This window comes from Theropithecus gelada, chromosome 16 (assembly GCF_003255815.1).
Source record: "Theropithecus gelada isolate Dixy chromosome 16, Tgel_1.0, whole genome shotgun sequence".
NCBI lineage: Eukaryota > Metazoa > Chordata > Mammalia > Primates > Cercopithecidae > Theropithecus > Theropithecus gelada.
In genome coordinates this window covers 10,446,720-10,465,240 of record NC_037684.1, presented here as the reverse complement: position 1 = coordinate 10,465,240, position 18,521 = coordinate 10,446,720, and the positions used below count along the sequence as shown (strand labels likewise).

At 39.8% G+C, this 18,521-nt stretch overlaps 1 protein-coding gene across 6 annotated transcripts in view; it reads right to left on the bottom strand.

Annotated features, from left to right (window-relative positions):
• SYNRG (synergin gamma) overlaps window positions 1–18,521 on the bottom strand; it is a 93,378-nt gene that overhangs the window by 37,523 nt on the left and 37,334 nt on the right. For 5 of the 6 annotated variants that reach the window (XM_025361203.1, XM_025361204.1, XM_025361205.1 and 2 more), the window contains 5 exons: window positions 17,110–17,306; window positions 15,969–16,217; window positions 14,124–14,257; window positions 8,047–8,165; window positions 7,464–7,526 (listed from right to left, as the gene is read on the bottom strand). In XM_025361203.1, the coding sequence (XP_025216988.1) occupies window positions 7,464–7,526; window positions 8,047–8,165; window positions 14,124–14,257; window positions 15,969–16,217; window positions 17,110–17,306 (762 nt within the window). The remainder of the gene's footprint in view (window positions 1–7,463; window positions 7,527–8,046; window positions 8,166–14,123; window positions 14,258–15,968; window positions 16,218–17,109; window positions 17,307–18,521) is intronic. The other variant, XM_025361208.1, reaches the window with a different exon arrangement.

Genomic DNA, 18,521 nt, shown 5'->3' with positions numbered 1-18,521 from the left:
ACCTGGTTAAAAAAAAATCAGAGGTACCAATGAAGTATTATGAAAAATCCTACATCTAATATTCAGGATGGACAACACTTGGTTCAGCCGGGCACTTTAAGAATAACCTTAGGCCGGGCGCGGTGGCTCAAGCCTGTAATCCCAGCACTTTGGGAGGCCGAGCCGGGCGAGGTGGCGGGCGCCTGTAGTCCCAGCTACTCGGGAGGCTGAGGCAGGAGAATGGCGTGAACCCGGGAGGCAGAGCTTGCAGTGAGCTGAGATCCGGCCACTGCACTCCAGCCTGGGCGACAGAGCGAGACTCCGTCTCAAAAAAAAAAAAAAAAAAAAAAAGAATAACCTTAGATACTATGTGGTCTTGCTCAAGTAAAGGAAGGCATTAATTTGAAGGGAGCTTTGATGACAATGTTTGAAAAGGTTCTATTTATTTGCAAAGAATTCTAGGTGGGGCACACTGTAAAGCAGCTCCTCCCCATACTCTCTAATAAGCTGAATCTCACAGAAAAAAAAGTCTCTAAGCACTTGAGCTTTTCTACAAATTAGCTGTCTCACTGCATCAATGAGCACTTATTTTTATTTATTAAAATTCAAAAGGATTTGAATAAATACCAACTGTATTATAACAAAGTTTTGGAAGTTATAATTTAGACTTTAGTTTATATTATGCTACTCTGAGAATGGAGTAACTGACGGAATTTTTTTTTTTTTTTTTTTTTTTTTTGAGATGGAGTTCGTTCTTGTTGCCCAGGCTGGAGTGCAATGGCGTGATCTCGGCTCACTGCAACCTCTGCCTCCCAGTTTCAAGCAATTCTCTTGCCTCAGCCTTCTGAGTAGCTGGCATTACAGGCATGCACCACCACACCCGGCTAATTTTGTATTTTTAGTAGAGACGGGTTTCTCCATGTTGAGGTTGGTCTCGAACTCCTGACCTCAGGTGATCCACCCGCCTCGGCCTCCCAAAGTGCTGGGATTACAGGCGTGAGCCACCGTACCCAGCCTTTATTTATTTTTTATTTTTTGAAACAGAGTCTCGCTCTGTCGCCCAGGCTGGAGTGCAGTGGCGCAATCTCGGCTCACTGCAAGCTCCACCTCCCAGGTTCACACCATTCTCCTGCCTCAGTCTCCCGAGTAGCTGGGACTACAGGCACTCGCCACCACGCCTGGCTAATTTTTCTTTTTTTTTTTTTTTTTTAGTAGAGATGGGGTGGGGGAGGCCAGGATGGTCTCAATCTCCTGACCTCGTGATCCGCCTGCCTCGGCCTCCCAAAGTGCTGGGATTACAGGCGTGAGCCACTGTGCCTGGCATATTTTTTATTTTTTAATAAAATTTCTTTTGCCCATGACACAGTTCTCAGGAGATCCTGAGAAACATGTGTCCTAGAATTGTTTATTTTGATATTCTGGTTAAATAATGTGGGTACTTATGTACTTCTCATAAATAATTAAACAGACTCAGTTAAGATACTGATAAAAATTTAGGCCTGTGATTCTTTTTTTTTTCTTTTTTGAGACAGAGTTTTGTTCTTGTCACCCAGGCTGGAGTGCAATGGTGCGATCTCAGCTCACAGAAACCTCCACCTCCTGGGTTCAAGCGATTCTCCTGCCTCAGCCTCCCAAGTAGCTGGGATTACAGGCGCCTGCCACCACGCCTGGCTAATTTTTGTATTTTTAGTAGAGACGGGGTTTCACCACATTGGCTAGGCTAGTCTCAAACTCCTGACCTCAGGTGATCCACCTGCCTCGGCCTCCCAAAGTACTGGGATTACAGGCATGAGCTACAGCGCCCAGCCCAAGGCCTGTGATTCTTAAAAGGTTTCTATATTCTTTATTATCAAAGTAATGTTATCACTCAGGTAGAGCGTCAGGATGCAGATGATCTCAGTTTTCTAACAGCACCTGAAGGTCTACCATAAAATCCACTAGGCTATAGCAGGCAATTAAAAACTAGAGATAAACCAAATGTAAATATAGTTATGCCAAGGCCAGGCACAGTGGCTCACACCTGTAATCCCAGCACTTTGGAAGGCCCAGGCGGGCGTTATCACTTGAAGCCAGGAGGAGTTCAAGACGAGCCTGGCCAACATGGAGAAACCCCATCTCTACTAAAAATACAGAAAAATTAGCTGGGCATGGAGGCACATGCCTGTAATCCCAGCTATTTGGGAGGCTGAGGCACAAGAATTGTTTGAACCTGGGAGGTGGAGGTTGCAGTGAGCCAAGATCTCACCACTGCACTCCAGCCTGGGGGACAGAGAGAGAGACTGTCTCAAAAATAAAAATTAAAATATATATATATAGCTATACCAACCAATATCATTTATTATTAAAAAAAAAAAAAAGACTGCCATTTCAGGAGGTTAAAACTAAGTAAATTAAAATAACCAAAATCCAATGCTTAAATTGGTATATAAAATAATGCAGGCTTAAAATATACTGTGCTTGGGCTGGGCACAGTGGCTCACGCCTGTAATCCTTGCACTTTGGGAGGCCAAGGCGGGTGGGTCACCTGAGGTCTGGAGTTTGAGCATGGCCAACATGGTAAAACCCCATCTCTACTAAAAATACAAAAAATTAGCTGGGTGTGGTGGCAGGTGCCTGTAATCCCAGCTACTTGGGAGGCTGAGGGAGGAGAATCGCTTGAACCTGGGGGGCAGATTGCAGTGAGCCGAGATTGCACCATTGCACTCCAGCTGGGGCAACAAGAGCGAAACTCTGTCTCAAAAATAAATAAATAAATAAATAAATAAATAAATAAATAAATAAATAAAAATAAATTTAAAAAATAAAATATACTGTGCTTGTAACAAGATATATACTTGGATATAGAAGATGAAAAAAAAGCACCAAAAACAATACAAGCTGATTTTTCCTCCTAACCTGAGATAGTTAACCAATTCATCACCATAATTCATCAACACCAAGGAATTCATCTAATAAGAGAGGAACAGCATTCAGATTTCCTGTAATTTATATTTGTAAGACATACCACTAGTAAAACTCAAGTCAATTTCACAAACTGATAGAAGATGTAAAACTTTTAAAAATCACCCTAGAATTTTAAATTAGTAGTATCACTGATTATATCTGTATTATTTCTGTAAATGTAGAGGTAATAAGTAGCCATTTTTATCACAGCCTAAATTTTTAATGCATTGCTTTGAAATATCTGTGAAATTGACAAGTATTGCTTTGTTTGTGTATTTTAATCATCACAGCAAACTACACTTACTGATGAATTGTAAACTTTTCCAATGGAAATGTAAGCTGGGTGAAAGGGTTAAAAGGAAATAAAAATGGGTGGGTTTACAAAGGGAATTTGTTGGCAAATAAATTAGTCACAGTCAATGGAAGCTTGTCTATCAGAAGGCATATTAAGCATATTATTTCATGGTTAGCTTTTTGGTTAATGTCTACATACTCATAAGTTTCCCTCTCCTGTCACTTTTTGGGCTCTAAAAAATCTCAAAAGAATCCACTTTTTTGCTAAAACTTCATTAAAAATGTGCCATTTATTTATAAAGAACATTTTCCTCATTTATTTTAATTTATGGCTTAAACTGTGGAGATGGAAAAAAGGAAATATTATTAAACTCTGTCATTCAGTAACCTAAGCAACCCACAGCTCTGAACACAATACTATAAGATTCTTCATAAATTCTAAGATACTAATATACTTTAACAAAGTCAAATCAATGTATTTTTAATGAGTATAAAAAAGATATCATACCATTTAGGAAAATAAAATCTATTCTCCTAAAATGAACACAGTTGGTAACTCTACTTGGAAGACCTTAGAATTAAGATAGGAATGAAAGCAGGCAAATGAAAATAACAACAATCTGGAACTTTTTTTAAAAAAGTACTGAAATTTGGTTGGCCATGGTGGCTCACACTTGTAATCCCAGCATTTTGGGAGGCTGAGCTGGAAAGATTGCTTGAGGCCAGGAGTTCAAGACTAGCCTGGGCAACAGAGCAAGACCCCATAGTGATGGTGCACATCTACAGTTCTAGCTACTTGGGAGGGAGGCTGAGGCTGCTTGAGTCCAGGAGCTGGAAGCTGCTGTGAGCTATGACTGCACTACCGCACTCCAGGCTGGATGACAGAACATAACACTGTCTCAAAAAAAAAAAAAAAAAGTATTGAAAAAGCAGGACTAAGGTACTGCTTACATATTGGTGGCACCACTGTCTTTTCCTATTGTCTGTTAGAGGAATACATATTATGGTCATTAATACCACATTACACAAAGAACCCTCATGTTAAACTATGTGCTCTTTACTCCAAACTTGTCTTGGCCCAAGTGTTGATGAAAAAACATTGCTAGGTGCAAATAAAAACCTCACAAGTCAAAAGTTCCCCTCGGGTTTATCTCTGTTACTCCCACACTGTTACTCTGTTTATCTCTGTTACTCCCACTCTGTTACTCCCACTGTGTATCTGATACTGAGGAAGAAATGGCTATTACATTCTAAAAGCTTGGATGAAACACAAGGAAACATTTCTAGAACCTAACAGTTAAAAGAGGTTGAATATTTTTATAAGAGGTGGGCTTCCCTTTTTTAGAGATGATTAAGCAATACAGTTCCTACCATACCTACCCACCATCTCTCCCCAACCTAGCAGAAGGGTGGAAATAAAAGATTGCTGAAGGATGTCCCAAGTCTGAGCATTCAATATGTAAAGATAGAATGTGGTATTGTTCCCAGAAGGAAATTCTCATTAGAGTATACACATTTCATAGCACGCATAGTTAAGCTTTCGAGAACATACTTTGACCCATGGGTTATCTAAACCCTACACATCACGTTTACAGTAGGATTTAACCACAAATATAACTTTCGGTTTTTACATATATGACTCTCGAATGATCATTTTATACTCCCTTGTACTCTAAGTCTTACTATTAGAGATGGTAACCACATGTGCACATAAACCCCTCTCTTCATCTTTCTCATCAAATTACAGCCAATCTTGAAAATCTTGTAGAGTGGTGATTCAGTTTAACGCAAGCCAAGTATAGTAACTGATCACCCATTCTTACTGGATGAGTGTGCAGATGACTGAATATTGATGTTGGCATCCTTGAACATACTAAGTGAGCATTGTTTGGTTACTGCTTCTGTTTGAAATGATCCTGTGTTTTGGTTGTGGCCCGAGTTTTGAAGTGCTGCTTGCCATTCCCTTTCTTTCACAGAGCTCTCACTGCTCAAACACGAGGGATCTGGTAAAACATGAGTGTGGTTGAGTCCTGCTTACCCCCACTTGGTCATCTTTGTAGGAATCCAATGTTTCATTTGTTTGTTTTAAAATTATTTTTAGCTGATGTTCATGAAGAAAAGTGAGTACCTATAACCATGCTACTACTGAAAGAAAATCCTAGCTAAGAAGGTGCATTTCTGTATGAGAGCTGTGTCATACCAACCTTTGGGCTCTCTACTGGAAAAGTAGAATCAAATCTTATATAACATCTTTTTAATTGTACGCTCTAGTATTACAGATGTAAGACAGTACTATATTATACCTCTGTGAATGTAAAGTACCTTGTACCTGCTTTATAATATGTAGCAGTGACTATGCCTTAATCAAGTTGTTTTTAATAATGTTATTCTAGAATGTGTTATTTCTAGATCATGAGTGAATAGCTAAAAAATAACAAATAATAATGGTACCAGGTACTGCAACAGTAATAGAAAAAAAAAATCTTGAAAAGAAAAACACTGGCCAAGTGTGGTGGCTCACGCCTGCAATCCCAGCACTGTGGGAAGCCGAGGTGGGCAGATCACCTGAGGTCAGGAGTTTGAGACCAGCCTGGCCAACATGGTGAAACCCTGTCTCTACTAAAAATATGAAAATTAGCCAGGCATGGGGGCAGGTACCTGTAATCCCAGCTACTCAAGAGGCTGAGACAGAAGAATCGCTTGAACCCGAGAGGTATTGGCTGCAGTGAGCCGAGATCATGCCATTGCACTCCAGCCTGGCTGACAAGAATAAAACTCTGTTTCAAAAAAAAAAAAGACTAGTTGCTGCCTTTACAATCCACAGATTGCTGTACTGCTAATACTTCAAGCCTCGTTGAGCAGTGTAATAAATCAGAGTAACCACAGCTCTCATTTCACAAGGGAATTTAACTTGTCATGCAAGCTTCCCATGAAAGGGAATGTCCTATCTTCAAAGGAAACAACACTGATTTGGAATTTGCCCCAAATTTTGTTTTATTTTATTTTTATTGATTGATTGAGATGGAGTCTTGCTTGCTGCCCAGGCTAGGGTACGGTGGCACAATTAGGGCTCATTGCAGCCTCCACCTCCCAGGCTCAAGCAATCCTCCCACCTCAGCCTCTCGAGTAGCTGGGACCACAGGTGTGCATCACCACACCTGGCTAATTTTTTTTTTTTTTTTTTGTAGAGACAAGGTCTCACTATGTTGCCCAGGTTGGTCTCAAACTCCTGGGCTCAAGCCGTCCTCCCATTTTGGACTCTCAAAGTGCTGGAATTACGGGCATGAGCCACTGTGCCTGGCATGCCCTAAATTTTAGAAAATAAGTAATTCTCAAGTACATTTAACTCCTTGTAATTTCCAGAACTATAAGAAGTAATCTTATTTCCCTTCTATTAGATAATCCCCCATTCAGTACCTATCTTTTCTTTTTTTTTTTATGATCTTGGCTCACTGCAACCTCTGTCTCCCTGAGTTCAAGCGATTCTTGTGCCTCAGCCTCCTGAGTAGCTAGGACTACAGGCACGTGTCACCATGCCAGGCTAACTTTTTTGTATTTTTAGTAGAGATGGGGTTTCACCATGTTGGCGAGGCTGGTCTCGAACTCCTGACCTCAGGTGATCTGCCCAGATCAGTCTCCCAAAGTGCTGGGATTACAGGTATGAGCAACTGTGTCTGATCCTATCATGATATTTTTAAAAAACAGTAGCTTTTTTTTTTTTTTTTTCTGAGATGGAGTCTTGCTCTGTCACCCAGGCTGGAGTGCCATGGCACAATCTCAGCTCACTGCAACCTCCACCTCCTGGGTTCAAGCGATTCTCCTGCCTCAGCCTCCTGAGTACCTGGGACTACAGGTGTGCACCACCACACCCGGCTAATTTTCGTATTTTTAGTAGAGACAGGGTTTTGCCATGTTGGCCAGGGTGGTCTCAAACTCCTGACCTCAGGTGATCCGCCTTCCTCGGCCTTCCAAACTGCTGGGATTACAGGCATGAGCCACTGCCCCTGGCCTAAACACAGTTGCTATTATTAAGGTTTTCTGAAGTAGAATACTTTAAGAGTATCTATTATAAACATCACTACTATACCATATTGTTTTATCTATTCGGCTTTTTTCTCCTAAACACACAAACACACACACACGCACACACACACTAAAATAAAGGAATGCCATGGAAAGAACCATCAAAAATCCCTTTTTTATTAAAAATGGAAATAATTTATCCTTTTAAGGACTCAAAAACTTACCTAAAGGTTTATTCTCTGCTGTCTGTTCGAGTTCTCTGAAAGCACTATATTTATCACCAGGATCTATGACAGAAAGGACAGAAGCTCAATTAAGGTTAGGAATCCTGAAATTACAGCTCCAGGAAGTCAGGCAGATTGGTTTAACCAAACACTCTTTTTTTTTTTTGAGATAGTCTCGCTCTGTCACCCAGGCTAGAGTAGTGCAGTGGTGCGATCTTGGCTCACCGCAAGCTCTGCCTCCCGGGCTCACGCCATTCTCCTGCCTCAGCCTCGCAAGTAGGTGGGACTACAGGCGCCCACCACCATGCCCGGCTAATTTTTTGCACTTTTAGTAGAGATGGAGTTTCACTGTGTTAGCCAGGATGGCCTCGATCTCCTGACCTCATGATCTGCCCACCTCAGCCTCCCAAAGTGCTGGGATTACAGGCGTGAGCCACCACGCCCGGCTGCCAAACACTCTTAACATGTGGTATAGGCATTTTACACATTTAGCACACAGAAGACCACCACTTAAAGATTCATACAATTTAAATATTATGCAATTTAGCATTCACAAGTTTATGAATTTACCCACTGTTTTTACCTCCAGGTGGAACAGTATTTTCAGAGGACTTGTCAGCTGCAATTCCTTTAAACACAGCATATTTGTCCATTGAAGGCAATGCTTTAGTTCCGGGAAGTGGCATCAACAAAGAAGGGGCACTAAAGGAAAAACGAAACATGTTTTGATGAAATTGAATGCTTCCTTTATCATCAAAAAAGAAGTTCGAATTAAAATGGCAAACAGGGATTTCATTAAAACTCATGGCTCTCTGCTTTAAAAGTTAGAAACTATATAGTATACATATACACCACAAAGAAAAAAAATGTCCTTTTTCTAAAAAAAAAAAAAAAAAACAAAAAAAAACCAGATAAAACACATTACCCAATCATTTTTTTCTTAATTAAATGAAGAGGGGTCAGATCCATGCTGACTGTCTAAGCACCTCTTTAAGCCATAATAACTGGAATGGCATTGGAAGTAGGTTATTAAAGAATGATGACTTCCTGCAATTTTAACTTAAGGTCCATAAAACTACAAAAGTGAACTGTTCCCCATATGTATACTCAATATTTTAAAATAAATCATGTTAACCTTAATATAAATTATTATCTTCAATGGGTTCAGAGTGCAGAGGTAGAACAGTTAAGATAAAAATCTATTTACGAAATGTTGTCCAAGACAAATGTAAATTGTTCTTCTTCTGACTGTACTGCATTGCCTACCAGTAGAAGTGCACACATCTGATAAGCTGCCGTAGAGTTAATACAATTTGCATTTTTACAGGGATCACATCAGCGGTTTCAGAAGCTATCTTTGTAACAAAACAACAATCACTTCAAAATTAGATAAAGATACTTTTGCCTGTGGACATATTTCATGCTGGATGGAAAAGTAGCGTAATGAGTAGTATCTGTGTGGGTAATTCTTAGAAGGCTTAAACACATACTATAAAAGCATTAACTTTTTTTTTTCTTCTTCTTCTTCCCTTATCAGACCCGGGCAGCTCCCTGGAAGAACTACCTTTACATATGAATGACTACATTCCACCACTAGTTTGTGTCATTCAATACCATGCACAAGTTATATAAATGGATTTCTATTGAGTTCTTTGCTCTGGAGCAAAAATATTTCCACAGTCATTTAAATCTTCTTATCAGTGGCTTACAAGCAAGGTAAAAACTAGGCTCTGGCAGCTGCATGCTAATGGGGTACACAGTCCTTTAGGACTTAATGCCATCAAATATTATGATTTCACATCACCACCAAACAGCTGCTACATAACTGATCTTGACAAATGAAATAAGCCATCATCTATACATTGTAAGTTGACTTTTTAAAAGTTCCATAAGTAATTAAAGTACAATTCACTGTACAGGATGTTACACAGGAATAAAGGCAATTAACATCTTAGGGGGAAAAAAACCCCAAGAGTTGAATGATTTCTTTATTTTTCATGATCCTCCAACTTTAGCTATGGCCTTTTAAGGCTCATTGGTAAAAATCTTTCTACTACATGTTACACTTAATTGATTAATTTTAAAATTATATTCACAGAATTGGGGAAAAAAAAAAAAAAAAACACCAGGATCTTCAGGGTAATGAACTACTGCTTGCTGATTAAAGTCAACAAAATTTCATTCAAAAAAAGTTATGACTCAGACTGTAATTTTATGCACACTGCAAATGAATATTTCATTCCAGTTCTTTCTCTGAAGTTATTTAAAAAAAAAACACTGTAATCACCATGAAAGTGTTTATGCCAGTTACACAGTACTCATCATCCGTTCCAAACATGAAGACAGTTATTTCTACCCTTTCATACTAATGAAAATACTCAAGTGAGAAAGGCATATTGATTTTACACTTACGAACCTGTATTCTACTGAAAGGTAAGACTTAAAAAATTCGGCATAAAAAAGTATTTTGCATTTTCTCTAGTGAATCTATTGGTGTTTTACAATCACTCCATATGACTGTGGTAGTTTTATTTAGTTGCTTACCCTGCTAAATATATACATTTAAAAAGAAATATTTTGATCTCAGCAGAATAAACTAACCAACCCCAAACTCCTGTACATTAACCCTTTGTGAACTTTTATTTATTTTTTGAGACAGTGTCTTGCTCTGTTGCCCAGGCTGGAGTGCAGCGGCACGATCATGGCACACTGCAGTTTCGACCTCCTGGGTTCAAGTGATTCTCCTGCCTCAGCATCCCAAGTAGCTGGGACAGCTGGTACTACAGGCATGTACCACCATACCCAGGTAATTTTTCCATTTTTGGTAGAGATGGTGTCTCCATAGGTTTTCTAGGCTGGTCTTGAACTCCTGGGCTCAACTGATCCGCCTCCCAAAGCGCTAGGATTACAGGCAAGAGCCACTGCACCCAGCCTTCCCCGCCAGTCTTTTTTTTTTTTTTTTTTTTAATAAGACAACTTCTCACTCTGTCTCCCAGGCTGGAGTGCAGTGGCGCGATCTTGGCTCACTGCAAACTCTACCTCTCAGGTTCAGCAATTCTCCTGCCTCAGCCTCCCAAGTAGCTGGAATTACAGGCACACACCACCATGCCTGGGTAATTTTTGTATTTTTATTTTTATTTGTTTATTTTTTTTGTAGGGACGGGGTTTCACCATGTTGGCCAGGCTGGTCTCAAACTCCTGACCTCAGATGATCCGTCTGCCTCGGCCTCCCAAAGTGCTGGGATTACAGGCATGAGCCACCGTGCCTGGCCAACCCTGGCCCCCTTGTTAACTTTTCTATGATCAATGTCCCATATCTGCTTTGTTGATTAGTCTAGGCTCCCAAGTGCCCGGCACACAGTATTTTCTGAATGAGTAACTGGATGATGTTGCTGCCTTCCAGAGGCCCTTCAGGTTTTATGCGCAGGCTCAACTGTCATCTCTCCTTTGACTCTGACATCTAGTTCAACACCGAGTCTAACCAATTTCTCAGATACAAACTGTTCAGTGTCTATAACTCTAAACCCTGAGTAATTCTCATCATTTCACAGCAGGATTACCATGGCAATTGAATTTATCCTATACACAGTAGCAAGAATCACTTTCATTGTGCCACTTCTTACTCCTAAAATGCTTTAAAATAGAGTATGTCATAAGTCATAAGGCATCCCACAACTGGTGCTGTCCCTTACTAATGTTATTTTCTCACAGACTAACAATGTTCTCCATCCCGGTCTACTCCTAACATCTTACTTGCCTTTTCATCTTCTCTAACAAATAATGCCCATTTTCTGTCCAAAATGGTCTCTCCTAGGCTTAGCTATTCACATCATGATTTAACAAATCTCTTTTTAAAACAATTTGGAGTACAGATTATCATAAACTAGGGAATACATTTTATACATATATTTAAGGACTAATCCTAAGAGAACTTTACCAGATAATTTAAATACCAGATAAAACTAAGTGTCCTTAGAGCAGGAACTGTGGTTTTTGCTTCTGTATTTCTCATGCCTATCCCAGTGTCTGGCATATAGCAAATACTAAATAAATGTTTGCTGGATGAATAAATGAATATTGAGTATGAATTCTAGATAATACCAAAATAGTTTCATTCATTTGGGCATGGTGGCTCACGTCTGTAATTCCAGCACTTTGGGTGGCCAAGGCAGGAAGATCGCCTGAGGTCAGGAATTCAAGACGAGCCTGGACAGTATGGTGAAACCCCGTCTCTACTAAAAATACAAAAATAAGCTGGGTGTGGTGGCGCATGCCTGTAGTCCCAGCTACTAGGGAGGCTGAGACAGGAGAATCACTTGAATCCGGGAGGCAGAAGTTGCAGTGAGCCGAGGTTGCGCAACTGCACTCCAGCCTGGTGACACAGCGAGGCTTCATCTTAAAAAAAAAAAAAAACAAATAAAATAGTTTCATTCAAGGAAAGCATGGAAGTAGTCAAGTCAGAGCTATATGTAAGAGGAATATCTGCAAAGTATCGTATATGAAAGTAAACTATTACATGGAGATAATGCCACACAAAATTGCTAATACCCCATATATCTCAGGTCTGGCCACCATCTTAAAACTTTCTACCCCCAAATTTTAATTTCATCTACAAACAGAGTTTTGCTCAGATAAATAAATCACCAATTTGATAAATCAGGTTTATAAGCCACATACTATAATACAGTCATCCAGCAAAACTTTATTAATTACATATGATGGGGCCAAGCACTACATATATAAACATGAATGATTGTCTTCAGATACTTACAGCCTAGTAAGGGAAACAGTCAGGAAAACCAGCAGTTACAATTAGGGCACAGATATTCATCAGGTACTATAGCAGTAGCAAAGGAGGGGCCCCTAACTCACCTTGGAGGTAGGAATTGGTTAGGAAAAACTTCCTATATTTAGCTGATTTCTGAAATGGAACTATAACTATAGGGAGATTAGGTAAGGGTATTTCAGACTGAAGCAAACAGAACGTATAAAGTTTGAAAGAGCACGGTCAGTTTGGAGTCATGCTGGCATGGCTGGAGTGTAAGTCATGGGAAATAGCAAGAGTTGAGAGCGGGCAGGAGTTAAGATCACACACTGTCACACAGAGCTGACAGAGTTAATGGTGGTAAAGAAGAGAGGACAGAGCCAAAGTAAATAGCATGCTTTTAATCTGGTGACTGAATATGGTGACATCATTCACCAAGGAAGGGAATAATGATTTAACACATTTTTATTTGGCTTTGAGTAGGAAAACAATGAATTTAATTTCATGCAGTGAATTTGAGATGCCTTGAGTCATTCAGATGGGAATGCTTAGATAGTAGTACTATATACAAATTTTGTTTGAAGGAAGAGATCTGGAGTAGAAATATAATTTATGTGTCTAGAAGGTTTAACTTGCTTGTGTTGGTGCAGCAGTCCTGGAAATACCAGCACTCTATGGTCTCATTCCTTATATGTTTCTTCTATATGTTACATACATGCATTTAATATATTTTTAAAATCAGGAGAATAGTCTCTTTTCCTAATTTGTAATTCTCTATAATGCCTGTCCCTTAGTTCTTGTTACAGTGTGTATGCGGCAAAGTGCTAACTAAGAGATAATCAATTGGCTAAATGGGGAAGAAAGGAGCGAAACTGCATAAACAGGAACACAGGAGACACGGAATACGTATTCTGACAAAAACCAATTTGAAAAATAAAAACAAAGGAATTCATATCGCTTACTCTGGTGTCTGATGTGTTCCACTTTGCAGAAATATCTAAATACTTTTTTTAAAATGCCGGCTTGGCATGGTGGCTCATGCCTGTAATCCTAGCACTTTGGAGGCCAAGTCGAGAGGCTCACTTGAGGTCAGGAGTTTGAGACCAGCCTGGCCAACATGGCGAAATGGTGAAACCCCATCTCTACCAAAAATACAAAAAAATTAGCTGGGTGTGGTGGTGGACACCTGTAATCCTGGCTACTAGGGAGACTGAGGCAGAAGAATCACTGTATCTTGAGAGGTGGAGGTTGCAGTTAGCCAAGATCACACCACTGCCCTCCAGCCTGGGTAACAGAGCAAGACTCCATCTCAAAAAAAAATAAAAAATGCTGACAACATACTGAATCAGTTACTGTACCCGAAGCTTAACGTGGCATGTAAAACCTTAGAGAAATGTTTATGCAGCTGTCTATGCAAACAACAGAAATCTGAAGGCTTAAAAGACACTAATGTCAATTATACAAGAAATGTGAAGAAATATGATTAGAGTTGTGAATTATGATTCTGTGGAAAAGTAACAGTACGTAACACTACAAAAACATACAATTATGTGCTCCTGCCTAAAAAACTTTTCAACAGTTGAAGACCTTGCTTTAATACAGGAACATGAAGTCATCACTCCACAGGTGCTCTAGCTATAATAAAGGTTTGGCACAGGTGAAAAAGAATATTGCCAGGTAGGTGCGTACTTAGAGGAAACAGTAGGAGCTGAAGTTTAAGGTGGACAAAAGAGAGAAGTTTGGAGAGTAAAAGTATTAATACAGAAGGAATAATCACAGAAAGTAGCAGAGTAAGGAGTCTTAATTTTTAAATTTCTCACACCTAGCCTTCCTATTATGGATGTCTCTTTCTTAATGGTTAAATACAATGTTAAATATATTAAACTCTTTTCTACCTGTTTCCATGCTGGGAGTTACTTGCTTTTGAAGAAGCAGGCAACTCTTGGAAATCACTGAATGAGTCATCAAGGGATCCTGACTTAGAAGCATCTTGAAAATCCTGGAAGTCATCTTCTTCTGGCTTTACTACCTAGGTTTATAAAGGATATTTAAATAAATAGCACTGACTGACAAAATAAATACACAACAAATCTCCAACAGTCAATTTCAAAGACTGCCCTTAAAATTTCTCAGTTTAGATACATTAACTCAAGTGCTTAAGGCAGGAATACTGTTTTGTATTTTTAGATACTCTCTGGTACAAATGGTAAAAAATTGGTTTAAATAGCTAATCTAGGCTGGGCGCAGTGGCTCACGTCTGTAATCCCAGCGCTTTGGGAGGCCGAGATGGGCAGATCTCCTGAAGTCAGAAGTTCGAGACCAGTCTAGCTAACATGGCGAAACCCCATCTCTACTAAAAATACAAAAATTAGCTGGGCATGGTGGCATGTGTCTGTAGTCCCAATTACACGGGTGGCTGAGGCAGGAGACTCACTTGAACCCAGGAGGCGGAGGTTGCAGTGAGCCAAGATTGTGCCACTGCACACCAGCCCAGCTGGGTGACAGAGCAAGACTCTGGCTGAAAACAAACAAACAAACAAAAAACTAATTTATACATTTTAAAAATAGCTGAATGACATTCATTGGGTTACTAAGTGCCTGCCATCTTTAAAAGACATATCTAGCTGGGTGTGGTGGTGGGTATCTGTAATCCCAGCTACTTGGCAGGCTAAGGCAGGAGAATGGCTTGAACCTGGAAGGCAGAGGTTACAGTGAGCCAAGATCACACCACTGCACTCCAGCCTGGGCAACACAGCAAGACTCTATCTCAAAAAAAAAAAAAAATTAAAAAGGTCAAAATGCTTAAAAAAAAAAAAAGACATATAGATACATCATGCATGTTTGCAAATTAAGTGACACAAGCTCATCATAACCAATCACATACATGTACAAAGAGTGGACACTGACTCCTAATCCCACACTCCAGAAGTATTGTTAACAGCTCATTTGTTTTAAAGAAAAATGAGATTACACTATATTGCTCTATACTCTTAACTATATAACAAAGATACATTTCCATGCAGTACATGTAGCTCTATCTTACTCAGTTTAAAGATTACCACCACTGTGTGAATGAACTGAAATTTATTTAACCTTTCTCCTCCTGTTGGATATTTAGCTATTTCCACTTTTTACTCTAACAAACAATATTACAACAAAAATTCTTACATATCTTTGCTAATTTGAGTAACTATTTCTTAGGATAGATTTCTAATAATGTGACTGCTAGGAGAGAAGATACAGACATGCTGAGGCAATTTTTTTTTTTTAAACTGAGTCTCCTTCTGTTGCCACGCTGGAGTGCAATGGTGTGATCATAACCATAGCTTACTGCAGACTTGAACCCCTGGGATCAAGTGATCCTCCTGCCTCAGCCTCTGGAGTAGCTGGTACTATAGGTACACACCACCACGCCCAGCTTGACATGTAGAATTTTGATAACTATTGCCAAGCCTGCCTTTCAACAAGGCTGTACCAAGAAGCCTAGAGTGTATTAGTCACTTTTACCCTACTTTTTCAATGACATTAAATATTATATACTTAAAACATTTTTGCTAATCTGAGAAGTGAAAAACTAAAGTATTTTAATTTCAGGTTTAGCAGTTTTTCTGAAAGATACAACCTAAGAATTTAAATGTGCTCCCTATAATCCAGTAATCTACTCCATGTATCCCTGGAAAAAATGGTGCCCAGATTCACTTTCAGTGATTACTTGAAATATGCACAGCTTCTTCATTTACCTGATTTGCAGGGAAGGTTGGTATGAAACCACTAGAAGCCTGGGCTGCAGCTCCACCCACTGGTCCAACAAGGTTAATACCCATGACTGGCTGTCCAAGGCTGAGGGGCATGGAGCCCGCAGGGCCTGAAGGTATCACGGTTGGCTGACTCACCGGCGCAGGCAGAGTCACAGAAAAACCACTTAAAGTTGGAATAGGAGCTGCTGGGAACTGGTTTAAAGCATCAGGACTCATTGCAGGAACGCCCCTCTACAAATGATAGAAAGAAAATGGATTAGGGGGTTGTAAACCACATACGGTCGAAATCTGGCAGAGACTGAAAGGTAAAAATCTGTAGCCTTTGCATGTTTCCACTCCTACTCTCAAAACTCATGAATTTGATTTAAGAAAAAAAGTTACAAGGTCAATGCAAACCTAATACTTAACAAAGAAATGGCCAACACATATCAGTTCTGACATTTTCACTTTCTGACACGTTTGGTTAATTCTATACGATCAAATCATTTTAAATGACTTTGCAATAAAAGAAAAATTTCTACCAGACTGAGAATACTTTATATCTATGAAATTTTAGAGAAAACTTCAAAAGACAGAGTAATTTCACCTATTACTGACTAACTTTCAAATTCAGAGAATGTTAATATATTAAAAGTCTTTAGGCCAGGCATGGTGGCTCACACCTGTAATCCCAGCACTTTGGGAGGCCGAGGCAGGTGGAGGTCAGGAGTTCGAGACCAGCCTGGCCAACAAGATGAAACCCCATCTCTACTAAAAATATAAAAATTAGTCAGGCATGGTGGCAGGTGCCTGTAATCCCAGCTACTTGGGAGGCTGAGGCAGGAGAATCACTTGAACCCGGGAGGTGGAAACTGCAGTAAGCTGAGATCGCACCACTGCACTCCAGCCTGGGCAATAGAGTGAGACTCAGTCTCAAAAACAAACCAAAACAAAAGGTCTTTAAACAAAGGAATAACTTGCTATTATGCACATCATATAAACTCTACATTTTTGAAGTACTATATCCTGAAAATAATCTAAATTTTAATGTACAAGGAGTTACACAATGTAGTAAAAAAGATTTCATATCCTTGCAATGTATACTAATAAAGTTATTTGATCTAACTTAAGAAACATGGTTTACCTGTGTTACCGCTATCATGGCTAGAACAGTATAAAGTTCTTCTTTTGTAAGTTTGCCAGGTGTAGTTCGATTAGCTAAGGCCCATATCTGTCCAAGAGTTTCCCTGGGAAGCCCAGATGACATCAGAATGGGGTACAGTTTGGCAGTATCTATTCCGGTTGGAGTCATTGTGGTTTCTAAGATTTTCTTATAGGCATCTATTAAAGGAAATACCAGATTACAAATGGAAACACATTCCAAGTGATTCATTTTTTGGGGTGCCATTGTTGGTATACAAGAATAATCTTCAAACTGCTTTAATAGAACCAAAGCCATGTCAGGGTTTAAACTGCTTTAAACATATTCCAGTGCGGCTGGGCATGGTGGCTCACGTCTATAATCTTTCAGCACTTGGGAGGCCAAGGCCAGCAGATCATCTGAGGTCAGGAGTTCGAGACCAGTCTGGCCAACATAGTGAAACCCCATCTCTACTAAAAATACAAAAATTAGCCAGACGTGGTGGCATGTGCCTGTAGGCCCAGCTACTCAGGAGGCTGAGGCAGGAGAATCGCTTGAACCCCGAGACAAAGGTTGCAGTGAGCCAAGATTGCAACTCTGCACTCTGCACTTCAGCCTGGGAAACAGTGAGACTCTGTTTCAGAAAAAAAGAAAAAAAAATTGAGATATTCAAGAGGAAACGTCCAGCAGACAATTAGAGTCTGGAGCTTGGTACTAAAGATAAAGTTTAGGGCTAGAGGTAAGACAAAGTCTCATAATTCAGTAGAAGATTGTAACAAGACAGCACGCTTTAGATATTACAAGAGAAGCCGTAGAGTAATGATGGTGGGAACAGTTTGAAAAGAGCAACAGGAAGTAAGAATTATAACAACATTGAGGCTGTGGGAGAAAACACCATTGGAGAAGGTGCTATGGAAATACAACCTTTAAGGAAAGACCCAGTTTCTGTTAGGGTGAGGAAGCAGAACAAGTGTCTTAAAAAGGGGGGTACGGTTGGTGAGTTTTTGATAACAACATGGGTTTTCCAAAGGACCAAGTGGGAAATGTTGTTAGAGACAGGGCTAAAATAAAGAATGCCAATATTGCATGGGACATACTTATACTAAAAAATTATTTGCTTTTTACCTGAAATTCAAATTTAACTGGGCATCCTGTATGGTTATTTACTAAATCTAGCAAGCTTAGTTAGGGAGATGAAAGTTAGTAGGGCTAAGGTGGACAGAGAAACTGTTTAAAACAAAAATTTTACATCTGGGATTATAAGTATGGATTACAGGTTAGTGGGCTCTCCATAAGAACACATATTTTTGGCCGGATGTGGTGGCTCATGCCTGTAATCCCAGCACTTTGGGATGCCGAGGTGGGCGAGTCACAAGGTCAGGAGTTCCAGACCAGCCTAGCCAATATGGTGAAAT